The sequence below is a fragment of the Carcharodon carcharias genome, chromosome 12, assembly GCF_017639515.1.
Source record: "Carcharodon carcharias isolate sCarCar2 chromosome 12, sCarCar2.pri, whole genome shotgun sequence".
In the NCBI taxonomy this organism is placed as follows: Eukaryota; Metazoa; Chordata; class Chondrichthyes; order Lamniformes; family Lamnidae; genus Carcharodon; species Carcharodon carcharias.
Window position 1 is genome coordinate 140,313,551 of NC_054478.1, and position 26,449 is coordinate 140,339,999.

The 26,449-nt window shown below is 42.9% G+C and overlaps 1 protein-coding gene across 4 annotated transcripts in view; it reads left to right on the forward strand.

Moving 5' to 3' along the window:
- The window catches only part of dip2a (disco-interacting protein 2 homolog A), a 216,143-nt gene extending 194,173 nt beyond the window's left edge, over positions 1 to 21,970 (forward strand). The window contains exons 28-39 of one of the 4 annotated variants that reach the window (XR_005944546.1): positions 897 to 1,008; positions 1,698 to 1,807; positions 3,046 to 3,176; positions 4,736 to 4,904; positions 5,648 to 5,818; positions 8,283 to 8,344; positions 13,620 to 13,677; positions 15,000 to 15,074; positions 16,781 to 16,955; positions 17,435 to 17,558; positions 18,820 to 19,526; positions 20,103 to 21,970. Coding sequence is in view for 2 of the 4 variants with exons in the window: in XM_041200489.1 (XP_041056423.1) it covers positions 897 to 1,008; positions 1,698 to 1,807; positions 3,046 to 3,176; positions 4,736 to 4,904; positions 5,648 to 5,818; positions 8,283 to 8,344; positions 13,620 to 13,677; positions 15,000 to 15,074; positions 16,781 to 16,955; positions 17,435 to 17,558; positions 18,820 to 19,072 (1,440 nt within the window). In the remaining 2 variants the exon portion in view is untranslated. Of the gene's footprint in view, positions 1 to 896; positions 1,009 to 1,697; positions 1,808 to 3,045; positions 3,177 to 4,735; positions 4,905 to 5,647; positions 5,819 to 8,282; positions 8,345 to 13,619; positions 13,678 to 14,999; positions 15,075 to 16,780; positions 16,956 to 17,434; positions 17,559 to 18,819 lie in introns of those variants that run through there. The other 3 variants (XM_041200489.1, XM_041200490.1, XR_005944547.1) reach the window with 3 other exon arrangements.
- The last annotated feature ends 4,479 nt before the right edge of the window (positions 21,971 to 26,449 follow it).

Here is a 26,449-nt window from a genome sequence, read left to right on the forward strand (position 1 = left end):
CTTAATTGGCTGTAAAGTGCTTTGAGACATCCGGTGGTTGTGAAAAGCGCTGCATAAATTCCTTTCCTTTTTAAATGGGATGTTGGAATTCAGGATGAGCTCACACTGAGGAGCTGATTTATAAATATTATTTCATACCTGACAGATATAGCCTCGGGCTCATGAGACCTACTTCAGGTATGTCACTTGCCCCCAGGCCATTGGATTGAATGTGGAGCTCTGCCAGTATAATGTTGGGATGGATTCCAATGGGTCACCTCACCTACTTTACCTGGTGTCTTCAGCTGCAAACTTGCCAAATAAAAAGAAAACCATTTTATGTTTGCAGTATAAAGTCAGAGCATTTTCTCTTTAGCAGAAAAATGTTCAGAAACAAGTGGCTCTTGTCACTGTGTTAAATTACTCATTTATTGAGGCTCATGTACATCATAACCAAAAAAATAAGTTGCTGCTAGGTTTAACCATAATTTAAGTGAATTGGCATTCATTTTGGAGATGAAAATCATACTCATGGTTGCTGCAATTCTGAAACAAAAACAGAATGTGCTCAATTGATTGAGAAGTGCCACCCAACATGCTGGCTATCTTTTTCTCTGGTGCCAACCCCAGTTACCTTACTGTGCATTTGCAGCATCTTTTTGTTTCTGATTTTTGGCTTTTGTAGCGTAGGAAAGCTAGAGCAGTTCACCTGTGTGAAGAATATTGCCTTGTTGTGGTGCCGACAGCAAAAACAAGCATTGAAGAATAATGGATAGTTGGGTGAATGAGGTAGTGTTTGGGACAGCTCAAGTCTTTGCGTGTACATCCACTGTTACACACCAAATTCTGGTGATTAACTGAAGATCCCAATGATCATGCAGCAATGTGGTCACTGTTTGTTCCTTTTGTTCCTCTAGGTAAGCAAATCTGTCTGCATTCTCACAACGCAAGCTATATTAAAACTACTCCGCTCAAAGGAGGCAGCTGCAGCTGTGGATATCAAGAGCTGGCCCACAGTTTTAGACACCGGTAGGCTTTTGTTGTTTATTGAACAAACTATAAGTTAGTTGGATAATATTTTTGACCTCTTTTGATAGGTTTGTGATATTACAAGGGAGTTAGAGTTGTAGGGGGTGCAGGCCAAGATCCGATCAGCCATGATGTTATTGAATGGTGGAGCAGGCTCGAGGGGCCAGGTGGTCTACCCCTGCTCCTAATTCTTATGTTTTTGTTCTTAAAACATGCCTTCATGTTTATCAATCTGTGCATTCATTGTTAACTGTAAGATAGCTTAATGTTTTGCATCTAGTTTTATCTTCAGCTTCAGCAAGGTTGGTGAAGGGCACACATCAGTGACTGTACATCTAGCTGGGTTCACAAGGGCCTCATGTCACACTATAAAATAACTAGATATTCAACCCACTGCTCATTGCAAGGTTCTCTGACAACTTAATAAAAGTTGCCAGCCCTGCTATACCTAAAAATATCAAGGGCAGATGTGAACCTTGTAAATTGCACCCTATTTAAGTACATTAATCTGATCCAACCCATGACTATTTACCTCTTGTAGGAAGTGAGTATAGAATTATTGAATGAGGAAACAATTATGTGGGAAATAAAACTGCTTAACTTTTTTTTGGTGAGTTTAAGACTCATGCTTTAATGATTTGTATTAATAATGTTTAATAATTGATTCTTGACATTTGTATTTCAATTAGATGACTTGCCCCGAAAGAAGCCTCCCCAAATATACAAAGCACCAACACCTGAAATGTTGGCGTACTTGGACTTCAGCGTATCCACTACTGGAATCCTTGCAGGAGTGAAGGTATGGAGTCTTTCCTTTGGATAGCTGCACACGCTAACTGAGGCAGCTCTGACAATTATAACAATCTGCAAACTGCACAGCACAATTTGACTTTCCCATGCCCCTCACTGTGTAAATGTTTTTCATTGGGAATTCAGTAGATGGGGTTAGGTGACGGGCATTACAGGAGTAGATTGAGCCTGCTCCCAGTCTGGGTTTTGGTGAGGAGGCTGAAATGGGTAGAACTATCGTCACACCTCTAGCAAGTGGGCACGTGTGAAGCCTTCCCATTTCTCAAGACTCAAGTACAGTGAAGGCACATTTCTTTATGTCGGGTAGCACTATGAATTTCAAGTGGTAAAATTGCCTAAATCCATCATCATAAACAGTAACTGCTTGAGTAAGAAAGAAACTTTTTCATTTATGTAGTGCCTTTCTCAACAGTAGAACACCCCACACTGCTTCACAGCCAATTAAGTATTTTTTGAGGTGTAGTCACAGTTGTAAATGTAGTTCTCATAGCAATGTCATCATGATCTGGATAACAAACCGGATAGTGCTGTTGGCTGAGCGGAAACTTTTGGACAGGACACCAGGGAGAACTCCCCTGGTCTCCATTGAATAGCGCCACCGTTTACGTATGCCCGATGGGCCCTTAGTTTAACATATCACCTAAAAGGTGGCACCTCTGACAATTCAACACTCTTCAGTCCTGTAGTGGAGCGTCAGCCTAGATTTTGAGTGGGCCTTTAACCCATGACCTCCTAACCTGTGTGAGTGTGCTCCCAACTGAAGCACAGTTGACACACGGCTGCTGGACTGCATCGACTGCCCGTAAAACTTACTTCATAAAACCATTATTATCACGTGGCTCCATCATAGCAATGCAGCTTTAGTCTGCATTAAATTAGTACCTGTAAGCCTGTATGATGATATCATAGAAATACTTAAAGCATTCCTAACCAGTTCCTTTGTTTGCTGTTACAACTGAGGAGTTCATATGTTGTAATAAATAGGTTCATGTCTTCAAAATGGCGGACAGGAAATTGACACAAGCATATTAAATGTTCTATGATAAAATCTCAGCATAACTGTGGGCTGCACTGGCTTTAACTGTGGACTGCACTGGCTTTAACTGTGGACTGCACTGGCTTTAACTGTGGGCTGCACTGGCTTTAACTTTGTGATTTACTTTGGGGAAGAGGGAAATCTAGATGGATAGCTCTTCACTTTGAATATTGTTCAATTGTTGGCAATAGATGTCCCATGAAGCAACGAGTGCCATGTGTCGTTCTATCAAGTTGCAGTGTGAGCTATACCCTTCCCGACAGATTGCAGTTTGCCTTGACCCCTACTGCGGCCTTGGTTTTGCTCTCTGGTGCCTCTGCAGGTAAGACCATTGTTCCTAAAACTCATCAATCCTAATGACACAAATTGAACTGCAGGAACTCAATCCCTCTATGGTAGTTGCATAATTCACCAATGTGTACCAATGCCAGAGACTGGAGGTGCCTGCAACCACCTATTTAACTTAATAAATGACAGTAAGTGTGAGACAGAGACAGCATCATTAAAGCTATGTCTGTCAGGTATGCAGTCCTAAATGAGCAAAACAGAAATCCGAATTCAAACCACAATGCCACCTTGTGATACACCACATCCTGCTGCAGTAGACGCATATCAATGGTATGGAACTGTGATCATTATTTACCAGTGTTTATGATCAATCCTAACCCAAGTCAGGAAAAAATTTTAGGTTCAGAAATATATTGTAAACCACAAGTTTTGTGTGGTGTTTATACCATATGCAAAGATTTTTTTTCTCTGTTATAAAGACATGGCAGGATTTCATAGGGTGACACAGCATATTGGTGAGTTAACCTGTGAAAGTTGAGAATACTAGAGTGAGTTCAAGCTCGCAATCTTTTGCATCCGAGTTCCTGGTTCCTTCCGCACTGCTGAGAGAAGTGGGGAAGTGGGGTGCCAAATAGTCAGCACCCCACAGGGATGGAGCAGAAACTGAGAGATATAATTATGTGAACTAATTTTAAAATGACATGAGCAAAGGTCTGGTGACAGGTCACTCACCCAACTTTGCATGGCACGAGAAGAATCAGTTAAGAGAAAGCCCTTTAAAGAGCACGACATCGCTCTCCCGAAATGCTCGACTCTCGGAGACTAGTGAAGAGATTTCTGCTGTTGTGACAGCTAGAAATAATACTGCCAGGAATTTTAGACCTTCACTTTTCTGGAAGAGACTGTATGAGATAAAGAGGATTGAAAGTAGACCTTATAACTATGGCAGGATATCATCTACGTTTTCACCTGAATGAATAAATAACAGTACTGGTTTAAGTTCTGGGGAGCATTGTTGGCACAGACTGAACTATTGTTTATAATCTCCTGGCAATTTATTTTGGAAGTGAATGATATTTACATTTGTTCATGCTCATATCTCTGAATGCAAATTTTGTCACCTTTATTAGTTTAAAACCAAACGTTACATGTCCCTTTCATCAAACAACTTCCTAAGCAAGCATGCTGGGAATAATCATGAGTCATTTGTACATTTCTGAACACTGAAATGTCACAATCTTCATCTGTATTTTGAACGTGTTGAACTTTCATGCTACTGGGCATCTCACATCACTGAACAGATTTTCAATTCTTTAACTTGGTGGCGGGTACGTTTGAATGATTAGTATTGCTTTGAGGTTTAGAAACCATTACTTGGGTCAATGAGTTGTCAGGTTAAGTAGTATCTTGATTTACTTTTAGGACACTTTTTACCCACACAAACTATATTTATACTTTTGAACGTTGATTTTTTTTTTGAGCATTTCTTTGGTGAACTGTTTAAATGTAAGCACTCTGCACAATGTTGGACTATGAGAGACGCCAGATACACATTTTCATAATGGCCAAACATCTGTTGTTCTCTCTTCCCAGTGTTTATTCGGGTCATCAGTCCATCCTGGTCCCTCCACTTGAATTGGAGAGTAATGTCTCCCTCTGGCTGTCTGTAGTTAGTCAATACAAAGTGCGTGTAACTTTCTGTTCCTACTCTGTAATGGAGATGTGCACCAAAGGACTTGGTGCACAAACAGATGCACTGAAGGTAAGAGTCAATCGTGTATCTGGAATTTATCTAAGGAATTGTGCTGTGTGACTGAGTCATTTTTTTTTGTCTTTATTCTTTCATGGGATGTGGGCGTCAGTGGCAAGACATTTGTTGCCCATCCCTAATTGCCTTTGAATTGAACGGCTTGCTCAGCCGTTTCCGAGGGCAGTTAAGAGTCAATCACATAGCTATGGGCCTGGAGTCACATGTAGGGCACAGACCAGATAAGGATGGCAGATTTCCTTCCTTAAAGGGGTTGAGACTGGGTATGGATCGCAGAATGTCCTCCATAAAGCACATTAGTGAACCAACTGGAGTTTTTTTTTAAAAAGAACAATTGGTAATTCTTGTCATGGTCACCATTACTGAAACTAGCTTTATATTCCAGATTCATTAATTGAATTCAAATTCCACCAGCTGCTGTGATAGGATTTGAACCCGTGTGCCCAGAGCATTAACCTGGGCCTCTGGATTACCAGCTCAGTGATATTACCACAACACCACCATCTCCCCATACTTGAAGATGCTGTGGCAACTTGATGGCAATTTTCTTTTTCTTCAAATCATGTTCCTCCTTATCAAGGTTCAGGACTACTTGAACTTAAATGGCACATCTTGCGATAAGTGTCTAGTGAAACTACTTTGGCTTCTGTTTTTAAAACCTAAGGAATGATATCCTTTTATCTTTTTTGTCATTGTGTGCACTGGGATCTGCGTGTAAGCATATTTTCTTTCTTTAGGCTAAAGGTGTGAATCTGTCCTGTGTTCGGACATGTATGGTGGTCGCAGAGGAGCGGCCACGAATAGCGCTTACACAATCCTTCTCCAAGTTATTTAAGGACCTTGGATTATCTCTGAGGGCTGTCAGTACAACCTTTGGCTGCAGGGTCAATGTGGCCATCTGCTTACAGGTGAGAATTTCATCCTGTAAATTAAATATAAGTTGAGAACATATTGGAATAGCTTTTCCTTTCAATGAGCTGTAATCTCCTCTTTGCCTGTACTTTTGACACAGTCTCCTATTTAGAGAGGAATGCTCACCCACCCCAAGCTTCCTTGCTGCCATCAGAAAGCCCAATATTGCAAGTTTGATGGTGATGTCAAGAATTGTGTAACCAGTAAGTTGCAAGAGATAAATCTGTAGTAAAACGGTTTGCGCTGTCGGGTATGGTATCAGCCATCTGACCTGACTGACTGATCCAAAGCTGTGTTGTTTTCTGAGGGCCTATCCAGTGCAAAATGGTCCTAACACTGCCACCATCCCACCTCTCAAAAAAAAGACAGGAGCAATCGAGTTAACACAATGGCAGTGTGACTTTACAGTCCCATTCCCACATTGCACTAATGAAGGGACTCGTTTAGCATTTTGGAGGCCTACCCCTGTGTAGTAACACTTTGGAGGAAGGTCCCAAACTGCATTCTTGGTTTGGACTATGTTTAGACTTTGGCTGATATAAATTGAGAATGCGAACAGTGTAAGAAGAAGAACCGATGGACAGGTTTTATTTTCTGATGTATGAAACTGTTTAAACCATCATGCCTTTCTCAATGCTTTGTTAAGGTGCCCTGTACTAAAGCAGTGATTTAAATATGGGCTGTGCTTTTGTATATATTTTTCCTGAGGTCCTTGTATTATAGCAGCAGAGTGACTTTGCTAATGGCTGTTCCAGTGTCTCCAGTAACTGTTTTGCTGTTTCTGTTTGTCTCTTGTCTCTTGCTTATGCTTCTCTCTCTTTAAATCTGGCTGTCCCTTCCTCTCTCTGGGCTGACCTGTGCCATCTCCATTCCTCGCTTCCTCCTCCCTCGCACTCTCAGCCACACAGGCTGGGCAAGCTGGCTGAGCAGGTAATTTTGTGTTTTATTTTGCCCAAGGTCCTTTCCTTGTCCAACTAGCAAAATCTTAAACTTACATTTATCTTAAACTGACAGAGCTAAGAATCACTACTATATTTAAATATCTGAAAAAATTAGTAATCAAGAAATAAGTTAAATTTCATGAAAAAACGACTTGGCAATATGTAGCTAACTGATATGGCTTAAGAGTACAGACAGTGGCATTGGGTTAAATTGTTTTTTTAGTGTAGATTTAGCCTAGTTAAGACACAAGCTATTAATGTTTGCACTTGATTACAATTCTTATTCTACTGTGTGAATGAAGTCTCAGGGCAGATGCCAATTTGAACTACATTTCAATAAATAACCTGCTGTCCTGTTGTCCAAGAGTTTCCACTGATGAGTACTAGATGCTGGAGCACAGTTTGCTGCCTTAAAATATTTTCTCACAGCACTTTGTCATGGTTATTACCGGACATTAAAGTAGCTGTATCACTGATATAAACTTGGACAGAACAGGATTCCAGCAGAGCTTAGGGGAGCACCAAGTAATTTAGATTCCCAACATTCACAGTATGTATTCGTGATCAAGTATCAGTATTGTTTTGGAGTGAGAATGCAAAACTCCTCTTTCCCCCTTTATTCCCAGGACCATGAAAAAAAGTGTGGCCAAAAGGATGGTTGGATGACACTTTCCCCTAACTTGATTAATACAGCCTTGATTTGAGCATTCAGTGTGGTCTGGTACTAAGTCCCCAGCTGGTTTTCTGTTCCCCCTGTAGTGCAGAGTTAGGACCAATCCTCTTAGATCAGATAAAAGGTGCAAAAGTACTGTTGTATTAGACTGCAAGTTTCATGGCAAGCTGGTAAACATTTCAGTCTCACTTATGTACAACACAGCCCAGAAGACTGTTGTACTATCTGATTAGGCCAGGAATAAAATCCTATTCCAAGTCCCTATTAAATCTGCTGCAGAAATCTATCAGTGGTGTCTGTGCCCGTCTCTCTCACTCTCTTTCCTCTTTAATTGATTCTTCAGGACTGTTTTTCCACTGGTAAAAGTTCTATTATTTTTACCCAGATTTACAAATAACATTCTAGACACAGCAAGGTGCTAGATCCCTCCTGCTGCACAACAGCATTCACTCTTACCAATTTTCAAGCAAGGAAGCAAAAGACAATCTTAGCTAGAGGCCGATTCGAGAGTTGATCCTTGTTTGTTGTTCAAGAAATAATTTCTAAATTGAAGAGATTTGTAATCCTGAGTGTGTAATCGGTTTTGGTAACACCTCTAATGCTGAATGTGTAATTATGCTTTTAAGGATGTGTTATCCTGAATGTATAAATAATGCTCTGTAATTTTCAATGTTTTGTGGCGAAAGCTATTTCTGGTATCTGTAGATCTGGCAGGACACAATGTTACAGGCCTATTTCTGAGAAGTGTTGTGAAGTTCCATTTATTTAAGCAACGTAAAGTAGTGGCTGCGTAACCTTTGTTCATCTGACATTTCTACTGTTAACGTCAATGCCTTTGTTTCCTAGGGAACATCTGGGCCAGATCCAACCACAGTATTTGTGGATATGCGAGCCCTCCGGCATGACAGGTATGCCTAAACCGTTCCTTTTGGACTAATTTTTATTGGCAACTCCTCATAAAATTTATTACCTCCTTACATCACCCATCTAGGCCTAGGGAAGTATGGTGTATCCAATTACTGCCTTTACTCAACAGCGTATCCAAGATGAAAAATTTGCTTTCGAGTGACTTGGCAAAAAAATAAAGAATAGTTACAGCATAGAAATATTATGTTTGGCGCAATAGATCCATGGTGGCGATTGCACTCCATATGAGCCTCTTATCACCTAGCTCAATCAGCATATCAGTCTGTTGCTTTGTCCCTCATGTGGTTAACTAGTTTCCCCTTAAATACATCTCTGTTATTCACCTTAATTAATCCTTGTAGCTGTGAGTTCCACATTCCTGTCATTCTCTGGGTAAAGAAATTTCTCTTTTTTCCCTTTTCGATTCATTGGTGGGTGACCATTTTACATTTATTGCCCCTAATCCTGCTCTCAAATGCAAATGGAGACCTCGACTCTGTCTATCCGATCAGAATCCTTATATAATCTTAAAGACTTCTACCAGGTCACTTCTCATTTATCTCTTTTGCAACATGTTGAATCATTCCTGATCCATATATCATCACAGTTCTGGTACCATCCTTGTAAGTCTTTTTTTCATATTCTGCAGTGTCTCTGCATGCTTTTTATAAAATAGAGATTAGAGCTGTTCACTGCTCTAGTGTGGCCTAACCAAGGTTCTACACAAGCTCAACATAACTCGTCTGCTTTTCAATTCTCCCCTTCTAGAAATGAATGCCATAGTTTTGATTGCTTTTTATGGGCTTATTAGCCTGTATCATTACTTTCAGTGCTTTGGTTATCTGTGATCCCTTTACCTCATTTAGGCACACATTTTCTAAAGAGTATGTGGCCTCCTTGTTCTTCCTGTCCAAATGTATGACCTGGTACCTGTCTATATTTAAGTTAGTTTTCTATTTGGCAAGTTTATTAATGTCCTTCTGTATTATCTATAGCCCCCAATCAATTCACCAATCCTTGTGGTACACCACTTCCAACCTTGTTGCCAATCTAAGTAACTATCTTAAACTCCCTACCCTCTGTTTTGTAATCAGCTTGCTATCCATGCTGCAGCTTGCCTCCTGATTCCACATTCTCTGACCTTGGTCATGGATCTGTTACACAGAATCTTATTGAATGCTTTTTGGAAATCTAATATGTTACCCTTTCTTTCCTTTCTGTTATTCCAAAGAATTCAGTTAAGTTGGTGAAACACAACCTTCCTTTTTTTTCATGCTATTTATCATATTTTCGGTGTTGAGATGCTTTTCTATTAAATATTCAAGTAAGGATTCCATTGTCTTACCTACCCCTGATAGGGAAATATAGACCAATTGCTTGAGTTTATTTTTTAGCTCTTTCCCCAAGTGTGCGCGCACCTACACCGTGTGGGGCTGCAGCAGCTCGCCACCACCTTCTCAAGGAGAGTTAGAGATAGACAATAAATGCTGGCCTAGCCAGTGTGGCCACATCCCATGAATGATTAAATTTGAAAAGAACTTGTCTTTGTATCTTTAATATATCTTTTAATGTCATGTCCACCATGTTAGTTTCCCTGGTAAATATCGAGGCAAAGTAATTAATATTTCTGTTCTGTGCTACACCTTGCTTCAGCTGGTACGTTCTCCATTTAATATTCCATCTCCTCTGGGAGCAAGAAGTGCTGCAGTGCAGTATGATCATGTGACTACTTATTGAAGAAGAGCAAAATGCTCTGGATGCTGGAAATCTGACATTTTTTTTTAAAAGTGCTGTTAAACATTCACCAGGTCAGATGGTTTCTGTGAAAAGAGAAACACTGTTATGTTTCAGATTGATGACCTTTCATCAGTACCAGAATTTAGAGTTTAACAATCTTTAAGCATGATCTGGAAAAGATAGAGCTGGGGGAGTGGGAGAAGGGGAAAAATAAACAGAAGGGTGAGGTCTGTGATCGGGTGGAGGGCAGGAGTGATTAAATGACAAAAGGACTGATAATGGAAGGCACGTGGGAGTGGTGATGGGACGAGTAAAGAAACAAAGGATGGGTCTAGAGGAGGTTTAAATGGTGACAGAAGAACAACGGGGGGTGAGGTGGGGGAAAGGAAAATATGGCTCGAGGCGATGGTTCTAATGGCCCAGGACCGTGGCAGCGAATGTTTTGCTAGATCCTGGTCGTGCAGACCACTCTGCTGACCGTGTACTGGTGGTGAATTCCCACTCCAAACACCAGGCTGCACCACCACCACTCCCAGTAGTCCAAGTGCAGCCATCCTCTTTAACCAGCACCTACTGTCTCAGAAAATGGGAGAGGCGGTTAAGATCTAATTGACATCTTTGCACATAAAAAGCAGAATTTGCCTTCCTGGTGCCCGTATGAAATTCTTCAGTGCACTATTTTAATGAAAATATTGGCTCATTTACTCTAAACACACATCCAGAGTTTGATTGGGATTTCTACCTCGAAGTTGCTGTACATATGAACATTCGAAATAGGAGCAGAAGTTGGCCATTCAGCCCTTCGAACCTGCAGTGCCATTCATTAAGATCATGGCTGATCTGTTTGTGTTTTGATTTCCACATTCTCATCCACCCCCAATAACCTTAGACTCTTGTTAGGCAGGGGAATCAATCTACCTTTTGCCTTAAAAATATTAAGTGACCTCGCTTCCACCTTCTGAGACTGAGTTCCAAAGTCGCACAATCTTTGAGAAAAAATTTCTCCTCATCTCTGTCCTATAAGGGTGACCCCCTAATTTTAAAAAAGTGCCCCTAGTTCTGGACTCACCCACAAGAGGAAACATCCTTTGCACGTCCACCTTGTCAAGATCATTCAGGATCTTGTGTACTTCACTCAAGTTACCCCTCACTCTCCTAAACTCCAGTGAAAACAAGCCCATCCTGTCCAACCTACCCTCCATTAAACAACCCGCTCATTGCAGGTATCAATCTAGTAAACCTCCTCTGAACCTTCCTTAAAAGACAGTGTACAAATTTTTCAAAACTTTCCCCAAAGATTAAAGTGAACTTAAATTTCCCTTTGTGTTCCAGAAGACCACATATGCCATTGTGTTCTTAACATAAGGCATAGGCGCAGGAGAAGACCATACGGTCTGTCCAGCTTGCTCCGCCACGCAACATGATCACGGCCGATCTTCTGCCTTAACTCCACCTTCCCACCCACTCCCCAAATGCCTTGATTCCCTGAGAGGCCAAAAATCTGTTTATCTTAACCTTGAATGCTGTATACTCAACAATGGCGCATCCACAACCCTCTCGTGTTTAAGTCCAAAGATTCGCAATCGGCTTGAGTGAAGAAGTTGCTCCTCATCTCAGTCAAGTCTATTGCGTAGATATGGCCCCTTTAATATATTTCAGTGGACAAATGTTGACAAGAAATCAGAGATAGAGTTGGTCTCTGCCTTTATTCAAACCTGCTAAATATAATAGCAAATTAAGAGATTTGTCATCCTGCATACACAAGCTGCTCTGATGATGTATCTAGCACTGAATGTCTAAACATTGCCTTGCAAGGATCCTGAATGTATAAATAGAGCTTTGACAGCTCTGTAATTTTGAATGTTCCATGGTATGGGCTATTTCTGGTATATGTCAACTTGATTAGATGATTTTAAAGCACTAACTCCGAGAAGCCTTGCTGTGTTCCTATTAATTGAATAACATTCAAGTAAATAACAGGTGTACTCTTGTCCCTTACTATGAGATCTCTGAGACTAAGATAACTGTGGAATGACCTCCTGCAGTGCTGGAAGCACCTTCCACTGCAAAATGTAGCAGCAACAGGGATATCAACATAGAGCCTCCATAAATTCAGAGAACCATGTGCTGCGTTGCAGCTTTGCCCAAGTTGGAAAGTCTGAAATTCTCTCTCCCCCTTATCTCAACATTGTACAAAAACGGCTACTGCTAAAGAAATAGCCAAGTTCCTTGCTGCATCAATTTGAAACATAAACACCATATTTATGGTGGATTTTGCCCATCTTGTGGCTGCCCATGAAGTTCGTACAAAATTCTTTCCTTGTAGTTGTTTGGTAGTACAGAACCCGAGTATTGCTGAAAAAAAAGAGACATACTGTCGAATCTTTTCATCTTGCACTCATCAGGACAGATCCGCAAGAGTACCAAATCAAACAGAACAGCAATTTCTACTGCATGAGGAAAGAGTGCTGATTGGTTGAGAAGAGGATCTGATTGGCAACAACAGCGCCCTTTCATCATACAGTATGTGTTGTTGTTCCCTTTGATTTGGTATTCTTACAAATCTGTCCTGATGAGTGCAAGACACAAAGCTTCGACAGCATGTCTCCCTTTTCAGTATTACTCTTCTCTTTGGTAGAGGAATTGCAATTTTCTTGTGAAATAAGAATGAAAATTCTTTGTCTGGCACCTTCATCATGTGAGATGAACCTGGATTCGATTTGGTCACCTGTCCTAATAGCTCTTTATCTACCTTGGTGTTGGATTGTGTCTGATAATGCCCCTGTGAAGCAACTTGAGACATCTTATTATCTTAAAAGACCTTGTGAAAATTGTTACATCAGGGCTTTTTTTCCTACATGCGCAGACTAAAAGGTTAACTCATTTTGTGAAAATCAAACGTTCAACGCAGTATTAAGTGTCTTGCAAATTAGGTTCAATAATGTGTTTTGCTTCAGGAAACTGATGGTTTGTTCTACCAGAGTACCTCATGAGACTATTGTACCGGATTGCACTTGCAAAGTTACTACAAGGGGCAATCCTTCAGGAAGTGTTATGTTTTCAGTCTCCTTGTAAAGGTAGATTTGTTTTCTGGTATGGAATTTCCTATTGTGAGTCTTGAGATAAAATTACAGTAACCACTTCAAATCACTGTACTGTGATAGAGTCAGTTAGTATGTGGAGGACCATTCTGTTCTTCAGCTTGACACTTAAGCCTTCGAAAACGTTTCGGTTGATGAGAAGGTGGAAGTGGCCCATAGGCTTTGTTGTTAAGTAGCATGAGTGCTATATAAATGTAAGTGGTAGTGTAAAGTTTCAAAGAGACAGGACTGTCCTTCACTTCCCTCCCTTGCACATGCTGCATAACCTATATTTGAAAAGTGAGACCATTTCAAAGGTAGCTCATTCTTAAAGTGAAGTTCCCAATCTGTGAGAATTTTGAACTTGGAGGGTAGGGGGTTATGCACAATGTGCATCAGTTGCACATGATTTTTTTAACTGTATGGATTTTTAAAAAAAAACTAATTTCTCTGCTTGCAGGGTACGTTTGGTGGAGAGGGGCTCCCCACATAGCCTTCCGCTGATGGAATCGGGAAAGGTAAGTGGATCAAGTACACAAAAGATGGGGGAGAAGAGCTTTCAAAAAGGTTTCAAGAAGGTTGCTGATCAGCCAGGTATCATTAGAGATTAAGCAGGATCCTCTAGTTTGAACAACAGGTGTGAAAATTAATTTTGTAATATCTTGAACCAAACTGCTGGTGGGCTTGCATGTGGTTAAAATTGGACTCAGTAATACTGGGAAGGTTAAAATTTTCCTTCCGTTTGCATCAGGAGATGAAATGTTTTATCTGTGAAGAGCCGAGGTTCATCACGTTACATGTCACTGAGGCGTAAGGAGAAGACCAAGTAAAACAGGAAACAGTGATTCGTTGACGCTGACTTTTAAGTTCTTTTCAAAAGCTGAGAGTGCAGAATAAAGGAAAGACTGAGGGAGGAAAAGTGCTCTAAGGTCCTAGAAAAGTTAAAGTTGGGGAAGCTGCATTGAATCCTAATTGTAGCATCATGTAATGTAGTGAAAAGGAAGAGGGTGTACAATGCTCTATTTGCAGGTTAGCAGGAAGGAAGGCCAGTTTGGATTCACCAAACCAACTCCAGCTTGTTGACCTGCCCAAATGTTGGACATTTGTACTCTTTACGTGGTCCTGTGAACATTATACCACTTATATATATGGGGAGTCTTACACGTGTTCTGTAGCAGCTAGACTCTCAGGTTCTTTGTTCCCTTAACGGTTGGCCATGTCTCAAATTCTGTAAAAGCAAAATATTGTGGATGCTGGAAAACTGAAATAAAAACAGAAAATGCTGGAAATACTCAGCGGGAGGACAGAATCTGTGGAGAGACAGAGAGAGTTAACTTCTCTAGTCGATAACCTTTCTTCAGCAGAACTGGGTAATGTTGGAGATGTAGCAGGTTTTAAGCAAGCCTTGTCCTCTGTAATACAAAAGCAAAATAACTGCGGATGCTGGAAGTCTGAAACAAAACAGAAAATGATGGAAAAACTCAGCAGGTCTAACAGCCTCTGTGGAGAGAGAAACAGAGTTGACGTTTCGAGTCTGTCTGACTTAAGAGTCATACGGACGGAAAACATTAACTCTGTTTCTGTCTCCACAGAGGCTGTTCGATCTGCTGAGTTTTTCCAGCATTTCTGTTCTTGTCCTCTGTACTTGCTCAAAACCTGTAGCACCTCTAAATTTTTCTAGTTTTGATGAAAGCAGAACTCTGGCTGTTTAACGATTGGCTGATTTTTTTTAAAAAAAAAAGATGTAAGGGACTATTGAATCAGTGATAGCTCACGGCAAAAATAGTTAACTGCCTAATTTATCTTCAGCTCAGTCTTTTTAATCTCCTTTCTTTTGCAGATTCTCCCCGGAGTTAAGGTTATAATTACTAATCCAGAGACCAAAGGCCCCCTCGGAGATTCCCACTTGGGAGAGGTGAGATCAGGAAGAGCAAGTTGATGCTACAGTTAGTCCCTAATTTCCAAAAGTTCGAAAATGCAGAGTTGGAAAATGATCCTGCTAGTAATATTTATTAATTCAGTGATAGTACAACAGTATTATGCGTTTTTGGTGTGTGTTTAATCTATTGCACGCTAATGAACCTATAATAGGTATGTTTTCTAAAGAATTTTGTAATTGAAGGCTGGAATGAAAAGCTACATTTGGTTTTGGCTACATTCCTAGTTTTTCTTTATTTGTTCATGGGATGCAGACATCACTGGCTGGGCCAGCATTTATTGTCCATCCCCAACTTCCCTTGTTCAGAGGGCATTTAAGAGTCAACCACATTGCTGTGGACCTGGAGTCACATGTAGGCCAGACCAGGTAAGGACAGCAGGTTTCCTTCCCTAAAGGACATTAGTGAACCAGATGGGTCTTTGCAACAATCGGCAATGGTTTCACGAGCGCCATCAGACTTTTAATTCCAGATTTTTTTATTGACTTAAAATTTCACCATCTGCTGTGGTGGGATTCGAACCCCAGAGTGTTATCCTGGGGCTCTGGAAAAGTAGTCAGTGACAATACCACTATGCCACCACATGCCCAATCACACATTTGCTGTGTACTGTCTTCCTTCACCTGGTTGAAGTGCAGAGACTGGTCTCTTTGTACCTGGGCCTTTCCATAATTATCCTATTCTTTTGTTCCCCTCCGTAGTATTGAAGGAGGAGTTGAGTGCAGTTACCGTTGAGCTATAGGTAGGCATGGCCCAAAATAATTCCCACCGCAAACTGTGAAACGATTGAAAGGTCGATCTGTTTTGGGGTATTTCCTGAGGCATAAATGTTGCTCAGGACACTGGAAGAACTTAACTGCTCCCTTTCAGATAGTGCTACCTGAGGGCAGATAGAGCTTGATGAAGCATCTGACCCAAAAGATGGCACCTCTCCATCAATCCAGCACAATCTCAGCACTACACTAAAGTTTTGTTATCAGTCGTGTTGCACCAGCCCTTTTTTTTTTTATTTTGTTGGAGGCTATGAATTAAACTGCCCGATTCTGTCTACCTGCTGATTAAAATTGGTTCATGGGTTGGAGAGTTAATTGTATAAATTAAGGTTGTGTCTGCAAGTGGGGTCATTCATTGGATGAATGTATGTATTGGATATATGTGCACATGCTAAGAGACGCTCCCCCTGACCTTTGACCACCTTGTTGGCCTGCTCCTGGGCCTGGCCAAGGTGGCCATTAACACGTCCAGGCAGCGGGTGGTTTAGGGGATTGTTAGACTCGACTGTCTGCCCCTTTTCTGTGTCTGCGTTCACGCCCGGATGTACCTGGAGAGGGAGCACGCGGTGTCCACTGGTACGCTTTACGTGACCAGTGGACACTACAGGGGCTGGAGTGCATCATCAGCCCGGGAACAGCACCTTAATTTAAATAAATTTCCTTTAAAGTCTTGATTTTTTTTTCCACAGTGCCTCTTTAAGGGGCTGTTACCTTGCTAATGTGTTTACTATTTGTTAATTAGTTCATTTGTTATTGGTATAAAGAGACACTTCTTGACATGGGTAGTGGGTGGTAGAGTTAGGAGCAAAACATTTGTCATGTCTCACTTTGAGTGAAGATTGACCTCTGTAAGAAGTTTAACACGGAGGAACTAATGATTTGTTGCTGATTGTGACATTTTCCTTGCACAGATCTGGGTGAGTAGCCCTCACAATGCTACTGGGTACTACACTGTTTATGGTGAAGAGTCCTTGCATGCTGACCATTTTAACGCCAAGCTTAGTTTTGGGGACACACAAACCTTGTGGGCACGGACAGGATACCTGGGATTTCTTCGCAGGACGGAGCTGACTGACGCAACCGGAGGTGAGACTGGGAGGGGTGGTTTCTGCCGGGGTCGCTGGGAGGGGTGGTTTCTGCCGGGGTCGCCGGGAGGGGTGGTTTCTGCCGGGGTCGCTGGGAGGGGTGGTTTCTGCCGGAGTCGCTGGGAGGGGTGGTTTCTGCCGGGGTCGCTGGGAGGGGTGGTTTCTGCCGGGGTCGCTGGGAGGGGTGGTTTCTGCCGGAGTCGCTGGGAGGGGTGGTTTCTGCCGGAGTCGCTGGGAGGGGTGGTTTCTGCTGGAAGGATATAATGTATGTAGGAAGCAGTTAATGAACTGCAAAAGAGTGGTGGTGTATTGGGTGGTGGAGGATGTGCCTGCACTTGCAGTAAAATGTGGCATGTGGACTGATTACATTAATTTGAAGTGAGGGTGGCTGGCCTTCCAAAAGGATGCTTTCATTTCTTTCTGTAAGCTTAACCAAAGCTGACTTCTCTTGATAAGTGATGTTTCTCTCCCCTGTTGCAGAACGCCATGATGCCCTTTATGTGGTTGGGTCCTTGGACGAGACTCTAGAGTTGAGAGGAATGCGTTATCATCCAATTGATATTGAGACCTCAGTGCTTCGATCTCACAAGAGCATTGCTGAATGGTAAGGCACACAGACTATAAATTAACCAGACTCAGTAATGAAGCATTCAAAATGATTAATTGGTACAAAGCAGCTTGCTGCTCGATCCACTAACCCATGGTTTATGATAAAGCTGCTCTTTCCAGCTAAACTGCTCAATTTAGTGCTGCTTGGGAAATATTCCACCATGCGCACCCCTCATTCTTTCTCACTGATGAGGGCTTATTCAAGGGGAAGTCCAGGTTGGGGCAGGGCAGGAAGAGTAAATAGGTGGGGAAATTAATGATGAGCTGCGAAAGGATTGTGAGCGAAAAGTATCCGAGAGGGGGAGAAATAAAAGATGGGATGAATGGGTGTCCAGCAGAGGATTGAGGAAGGTAAAAAGTTGGGGGGTCGGGGGGAGATCAGAATAGTTGGGCATGGGTCCAGGTGAGCAGACCATGTTTAACTGAATGGATATAGCGGATTCAGGTTACGGAAATGTGGCACGAGTCATGAGAAAAGTCAAGGGTGTAACTAGAGGACCAGGAAGGGGCGATGTGACACAGTCCAAAGTTAATATCTGAGGCCCTGTGTTGGGATAAAGTCAGCTTGTAGACAATAACCTTTTGAGCATGCACAAACCAGCACACGGATTCCTAGTCCATTACATGGAGCTAGCGAGTACTTGAGGGCTGAAGAGGAATGGAGGTTTGACCATGAGCCAGCAAGGGTTAATCCTGGAGCTGTAGTCTCAAAAAGGACCACTGTCGAGTCTGAGAACCTCAGCCACCCAAGCAGCCTCTCAACGGTACAAAGTTTGCAGCACATATTTATGTAGTTCTTATTTTCCTGCTTTCACTACAATGTTTCTGGGCAGCCATTAATCCTTAATTGTACAATTCTATCAGTGAACTGGGTTATGTAGGCCCGACAAATGATCCTGTTGTCTCAACCTTCAGCCTTATTCTGCAGTTTCCATGGTGACTCAATTGCCTTGCCTGGCCTTCGGTTCCCCCCCTCCTTCCTCTGTATAATGATGAATAGAATGTTTATACAGGCTGTTATTGCTAGCTGCTGAGTCAGCATCCCCAGAGCCACCTTTGATCAAGTGTCGCATCATGCTTAGGAAAATAACCCTCATAACTACTGTGCTTATTTTAAGATTAGCAAAGCATTTTAACATTAACCCTACTAGTATAAGCCCCCTGGTCCCATTTCACCACCATCTTCCCCCCATTGTATAGCTCATTAATCTGCATTTGTGGCTTTTTCTGATAATTGTGTTTTTGTTCTGCCACAGTGCTGTCTTCACATGGACCAACCTGCTTGTCGTGGTGGTGGAATTGGACGGTTCTGAGCAGGAAGCACTGGACTTGGTTGCCTTGGTGACCAACGTTGTTTTGGAAGAACATTATCTAATTGTGGGAGTGGTAGTTGTGGTGGACCCAGGGGTGATTCCCATCAACTCACGTGGCGAAAAGCAGCGAATGCACCTTCGGGATGGTTTTCTAGCTGATCAGCTTGATCCCATTTATGTGGCCTATAATATGTGAGCCTCGTGCTCCGGGACTACTTACTGCTACTGCTGCCTCAGTGACGGTGTTCGCCGGTGCCCCGAATGTCCATATTGATCTTAAATGCTGCACTAAAAGTGAGAACAAAGAAAGCCAGACCTTGCTGGGCGGTGGTGCTGTGCGTGTCAAGGCCACACATCCAATATGACCTGTTGTCAGCCACTTCCCATGGTGATGTGTTCCGCATAGCTCCAACGCCCGTCATATCAAAAGACGATGGGCTTGCCTGCCACACCACTGCTGGTGCCATATTAAATGTGAAGTAGTGTTCCTAGAAAAATCACTGTATCACAGCACATTGAAGAGACTGCACAGCAGCAGCAGCAGCAACAGATCTCCACCAAGTGTCACCGGACTTCCTGCAAGATTGGGAAACGAATCCAGTCACCAGTGTTATATTTTTCTGAAATCCCTGCTCATCTTTGCAGTTCAGGTTGCCACGTTTTCTGGATGTGGCTTTGGATTTGAAAATTCTTTTTAAAACTATTTATTCTGTAAATCAGTGGATGCAATTGGACGGCTGAATGGACAGGCGCTCGGAAATCCCAGAAGCCAGGGGTTGAGGGCTTGGTTGGGGGGGGGTGCGGTGGGGCCCATTCTCTTTAAAGCTGTACTGTTCAATCTAATCCACTGTTCACCTCGTTAAGAAACAGTGAAAACCGGTTGTGGGCAAGGGTAATGTCGAGGGCTCGGGCCATCCTGGGGCGGTCTCACCGTTGACCTGAGAGCGGAACTTTTGGGAGTTCCTATCCCGCTATTGTGTTGTGATCTGTAAAGCTGGTGAGAATATCGCCAGCTTGTGTCACTGTTGTGATCGTTGCTAACCATGATAATCAGGCCTGAGCAACAGAAAACCCACTTCGGACCATCTTATATCCCTAGGAAAAATAAATAAAACTAGTATCCTGTCATTTTAATGATTAGAGCATTGTGATACTTTTTGTCAATCCATCGACAGAATCCGACTGCAGTGCTCCCCATCGTTAACGAGTTTCCTTCCATTTTATAGAAAAACGCCAGGCCTGGAAATGCCACAGGAGTCGATCGTCCATCTTGTTCCAAAAGATTTTCTGAGGGTTCTCTAGAGTGGCTATAATCATGAAGTTGCAAAACGGTTGAATTGATGTGAAATTAAAACCTTTCTATTTGATTATTGAGCTCCATTTGCACCATGTTGCTGACATGCACTTGCATATCTGGCTGGCTTTTTTTGCATTCTGGGCCTTGAGACATGAGATAACTCGGTGATTACACAAATAAATAAAGTTATTGCAGACGTTTGCAGATTTTGCTAAAATCATTTACCCCCTCCCCCCGTGTGGGATAGCAGCTTGTGGGCAGTCCATCTGCTTTGTTCATACTGTGGGGTGGTGGCGGGGGGGACCTCTTGAATTCTTGCTCTGCTGTTCAGGTAATGACACAATACGACTTCAGTCTTCAGCACCTCACTGTTCTTAGGGGCTTTTTTTGTTTTTCAAATCACGCTAAGTGAATCATCCGCACTGATAGAAATAATAACATTTTGCAATGTTGTGATATTTGCCAGGCCAATCAGCACTTCCCTTTGCTCTTTTAAAACACGAGACATTGCAGCTTAATCCCAGATCAGAAAATGGTCAGATGTGCCAACTGCCCACCAATTCGATATGGCCCCACGCCCGTGTTTCAGGCACGTGACCCAATGTGTGGGCAGGCATTAGAAGGCGGAAGTGTGCCGCCCGCCATATGAGTCAGGCTGCTCTCCGGACATCCAGGACAGATGACTGAACTGTTGAAGTTGCTGATTCAGATGTTGATGTCTGAAATTGGGCTCCTCAGATCAATGCGCCTATGTTGCTAGCAGGCTGGAAGGGACCCTTCAGCAGTGTTATTTAGAGGGCTCATCCACTGCAGACGGAGCTGTTGCATTATAATTGCGGAGGACACGGAGCACCCAAAGCTCTTTTCCTGCCTGTTATTGTCCAACCATTGTCTTGGTAAAGAAACCCCTTCTAAATCCCTTAGTGGATTGGTTGGTGACCATCTTACATTTCGGGCCCTGTGTTTTGGACAGCTCACGAGTGGATCTTCCCTGTGTCTACCTTATCAAACCCCTTCCTAATTTTAAAGGCCTGTGAAAGATTTCATGCTCAGTTCAGACCAGTTCTTATCCCCAGAGTAATATTACTTTTTCCCCTTCACTTCAGCTTCTGTTGCACTGTGAGGTTGTCTTCATTTATTCTGTGCAGACAGCAGTCACTGGGCTGTTGTCATATGTTCCCCCGTGCATCTGTCCTGCAGAGAAGTCTCAACTGAACCGAGCATTACAATTACTGGCATCTATTAGGAGTTCTGAAATTCCAGAGTTTTGGTTTGGTCTTTAAATAGAATTGCATGCATACTGCCTGAAAGCGGAGTGGGTTAGCGCTCTGTTCCAATACACCAATACAATTCAATATGTTCTTCAACAAAATCTGTTTTAAAGAGTAACCCTTCGTTCAAGCAGAAACTTGATGTTGATTGAATCTACAATGCTTCCCGGTTCCTGGTCTTTATTGCTGCAAATCCTAAATGTTGGGGTTAAATCCAGACGTTTTGCTGTCCCAGTCACATGGCCTTTGACACATCTGCAAGAGGAGGTTAAGTGAAATAATCATACTAATGGGCTGTAAACTGACTTGACCAGTGTATGGGGAGACTGAAGTGTTAGACATGTATTTGGCAGATTTCATATGCTTGTTAGTCAGCAAAAAACATTCTCGTCAGAGAAGCAAAGAATAAGATAGCGAATTTTAAAAAAAGTTTGTAAGAACAACTTTTTCATGGATGTCAGTTGGATGGAAATTATGTAAATATTAAGCTGACCTCAAGATAAACAATAAATACTTAAAATCTTAAGTACGTTTGGTGCAAATTGTGACTCCTGGTAAGTCCAGCTGGATAAAGCCTCGCCAAAGCTGTGCACGGGAATTCAGATGTGATCGCAGTTTGTTCGTTATAGTATTCCAGGTGAGGTAGTTTCAGATGATGGCCTCCAGTTTGCAAGAGCAGAGCTCAGGAAATCTAGCAAGGCCCAACAGATTCCGAGACACCACCTCGTCAACAAAATAGCTGAACTCTGATGGGAAATTGGAGAAAGTTGTTTAGATTGGGGGGCGGAGAAAAAACTTGAAGACGTTTGATGAAGACACACGTAGGCTCTTCATGAAGATAGAATAATATTCCCAGCACAATTGACGAAGCGCCATAGGAGGAAATAAGACTTCATGTCACCGAGCGACTGATCAAACTAAATCTCATCAAAGGATACAAGGGCTAAAGCGTGACAAAAAGTGCGCAGATGCACCATTACAGAGGAGCAGTTCTTTTAAAAGCTCTATGACCAGGAGACAGCGCATGGACTGAAATGAGATACATGGAAGCTGGTAGTTCTGTGCAGCAATGACTAGTCAATAAGATCTGATGATGGAGAGTTGAGAAAGAATAGCAGAAATTTAATCAAAATGTCTTGAAAGTTTGTAGCCAGAAAAGAAAAGATGATTGAAGAAGATAAACATCGGAGAAGCAAACTAAGCCCAAGATGAGTAAGTGTCGACCGGCCTGAAAATGAAAGCCACACTTGATTACATTTATAGTTTACCTGAATGAGAATATAGTTGTGTAATAATAATCCCCAGCGTAAAGTTTACTTGAATTTTAAGTTTACTTGGGGGAGAGGGAGAAGAGTATTTTGAAAGAAAGGAGGGTAATGATGGGTCTGCAGTGTGTCCTTTCACCTCAAGTTGGGACATATGTGGGGAGTGCTGCATCGTCTGAGGTGCCTTCTTTCGATGATGTGTTGCATTCTGTGACTCTGGATGAACATAAAAATCCCGTGGAAGTTTATCAGATAAGAGGAGGGAGATTTCCAGGTGTCCTGACCACTTCCATCGTTTGACCAAATGATTAAAACAGGCTAACTATGTGGAGAGACTAGATTAACTGGGTTTGTTCTTAAAGAAGAGAGGGTTCAGGGGAGATTTGATAGGAGTGTTAAAAACCTTTATAGAGTAAATTAGGAGAAATGGCAGGAGAGTTGGTAGCCAGAGACAACAAATTTTAAGGGGATTGGCAAGAGAACCAGAAGTAACATAAGGAAAAAATATATTCACGATTTGTTTATCAGCTGGAATGCAATACTTGAAGCAGATTCAATAATAATGAACAGAATTGGATGGATGCTCGAAGGGGAAGCGTTTGCAGCGATATGGGGTAAGAGCAAGGAAGTGGGACTAACTTTGATAAATCAAAGAGCCAACACAAGTTCAGTGGCCCAAATGGCTGCTTCCTATGCTGTATCATTCTATGGTTCAATGGGCTAATCATCCATCTGATTGTTGTTTATGGATTATTGCTATGTACAAAATGGCTGCTCACCCAACACTGGTAACTGTATCTGAAAACTAAGGAAGGAATTGGCTGTAAAATGCTTTAAGATGTCCCTGTGCTCACCACTTCTAATTTCCTCTTTTTTGTTCTTCATTTGTCTATACCCCTCCCAGGCCCATTCTCTTGTCCTCAGAGCTCCTTCCGTTTCTTCATCTGGCACTCTGCCCATTCCCCTTCACTCCTGAACCCCCATACTCCCCTGCCACCATCCCAGGCTTGACGGCCCTTGTGGATTAGCCAGCGAAGGGCCTGTCATTGCAACCCGGCTTCTGAGCAGCAATGCCAGCTTGCTCTGTCCTGCTTTCTCACTGAGCTTCCCAAGCAGCCTGCCCTCTGGGGCTAACTTTTCTCCCCTCCTTCGCTGACGTGCCATTCTCCCCTCCCAGAACTGACTCTATGGATTCTGCTGGTGGAGGAGTTAACAACGCCCGTCTTCGCCTGCCCCCTGCATTTGGGGATGTTTGTATCGAAATCATGATCTTGACAGAAACTAGGCTAAAGGGCGATGTCGGCTCCTGCCATAATCAAGCCTCAACTGCCATACCATCCAGCACCGGTCCACTCAGACCCCTAGAGTGATGGCCTTATCACCAAACCTCCCCTCACTCTGTCCCCTATTCCTCTGGCTCCCCCTGCACCTTTTCACCCTGTTCCATCCCCTCCTTTAAAATCTTCTTTATCTCCAGCCGCGTTCCTCAGCAGAACCTCCCCACTGTTTTTCTTCCTCCTGCCTCTGTGCGTAACTTATCTGTGGTGATCCATCTGAATTCATCATTCTCTCTCTCTCTCTCCACTGAATTCACTGGCCTCTGACCCTTGCAATAACCCCTCCCTCTATACAATCCCGTCCTGCCACCTCCTCAACCTCGCTATCTCACCGGCCTCTTGACTCCTGTTGTGCCCATTACAGTTAAGGCCATCTCTGATCACTTCCTTGTATCCCTCCCCGCTCACATGCCCCTTTCACCGCTTCCTGTGTCTCCCTCCGCACAAAACTAATCCCCCCTAATTCTCTTAAAACTCTTTCCGATTCCCAGTCATCTAGCTGTTGCGCCCCCCCCACCCCCCCCTCCATTTGCCACAAACAATTTTACAGCCTCTGATTGGCTCAATCCACGTTTGATAGCCTCGTGCCTGTAAAAACCATTACAATCTCTCTGTCTGTTCCTCTGATACCGCACTCACTTTGGCTCCCTGTAGCAGAGGCATGGATTTGAACATTTATGGCCAACAATTTGAGGCGGGGAGGGGGTGGGGTGGGGGTTGTGGGTGGGTGGGTTGTGGTGGGGAGAAGGCAGTGGCATAGTGGTAATGTCATTGAACTCATAATCCAGAGGCCCCAGGCTCACACTCTGGGGACACGAGTTCAAATCCCCCCACCCTGCCCCCACCCCGCCACAGCTGCTGGTGGAATTTAAATCCAGTTCATAAATCTGGAATTAAAAAGCTCGTCTCGGTAACAGCGACCATTGTCGTAAAAATCCATCTGGTTCACTAATGTCCCTTCCTTGCGGAAGGAAACCTGCCTCCACATGACTCCAGACTCTCAGCAATGTGGTTGGCCCTTTTAGAAGCCCTGTGAAATGGCCTGGCATTCCACTGTGTTGTATCAAGCCGCTTCAAAGCCTGCTAAAAAGGAATGTGACCTACACCACATGGAATGCAGCAGTTCAAGAAGGCAGCTCAGCTTCGGGGGAGAAAAGGCTGCAATCCTTTTAAAGAGCAGTTTTCAGATAGAGTAAGTGAACGCGAGGTTTAGTGGTTATGGATGAAGCTGAGTTGCCCAGTGGTCACGGTTAAGTGCTATTCAACATTTACCCCAGAGCAGAGGGTTTAACCTAGCAGTTTAATAATACTGGGTTGTGGCTGGGAGAGAAGCCTCATTTGACATGTGAATCCTCCTGTTTTTTTTTCAAATTCCTTCCCACTAGATGGAGCAAGCTCATCGACATTGCCAACTTTGAGGAAGAGGAAAGGTACAATCAACACTTTGCTTCAGTGTTTTGTGCAAAAATCCTGGTCACAGGGCTGGACTGTTTAAACGGGCTGTGTTGCTATGTGAAAACTAGTGGCCTTTGGGGGTATCTATGTGGACAATTATTTAACAGCAAACAATGGAGCTGGCTATTATACATAGATAGACTAGCATTTACAAAGCATTTTTCTTAACTTCCAGACATCCCCAAGCACTTTTCGGGCAACGTTTGAAGTGTGGTCACTGCTGTAATGTAGGAAACGAGGCAGCCAATTTGCACACAGCAAGCTCCCACAAACAGCAAAGTGATACTGACCAGATAATGTGTTTTTGTGATGTTGATGAAGGGGTGAATATTGGCCAGGACACTGGGGAGAACTCCCCTGTTCATCTTTGAAATAGTATCACAGGACCTTTTACATCCACCCAAGATGGCAGGTGGGTCCTTGGTCTAACGTCTCATCCAAACGATGGCACCTCCGACAGTGCAGCACTCCCTCAGTACTGCATGGGTGAGTTTGTGCTCCAGCCTCTTATAAGAAGCCACATGCAAAGTTGATTTCAGTTGCAGCTGGTCTGCCCATGGGAGAGGTGAAAAAGAACTTGCATTTGTATTGCACCTTCCATAATCTGAAGATGTACCAAAGAGCTTCATAGCCAATAAATACTTTTGAAGGGGAGTCACTATTGATGGAGGAAAGCAGCACCCAATTTGCACACAGCAAGGTCCCACAAACTAATGTGATAATGATCAGATAAAATGTTCATAGTGCGAACGTTATATTTGCATGTCTTATTTCCATTTTTAGGCTCTTGTATGCCATGGAAATGCCCAAGAGAACTGTCCAACCTTCGGACAGTGCGTGAGGCAGCAAGTCTATATAATGCGCTTTGCCTTAATCTGTGTTACCATTATTCCCTCAACGTTGAGTGAAGTGAGAGTCCAATGGTCCAGGAACCACAGGATTTCATAT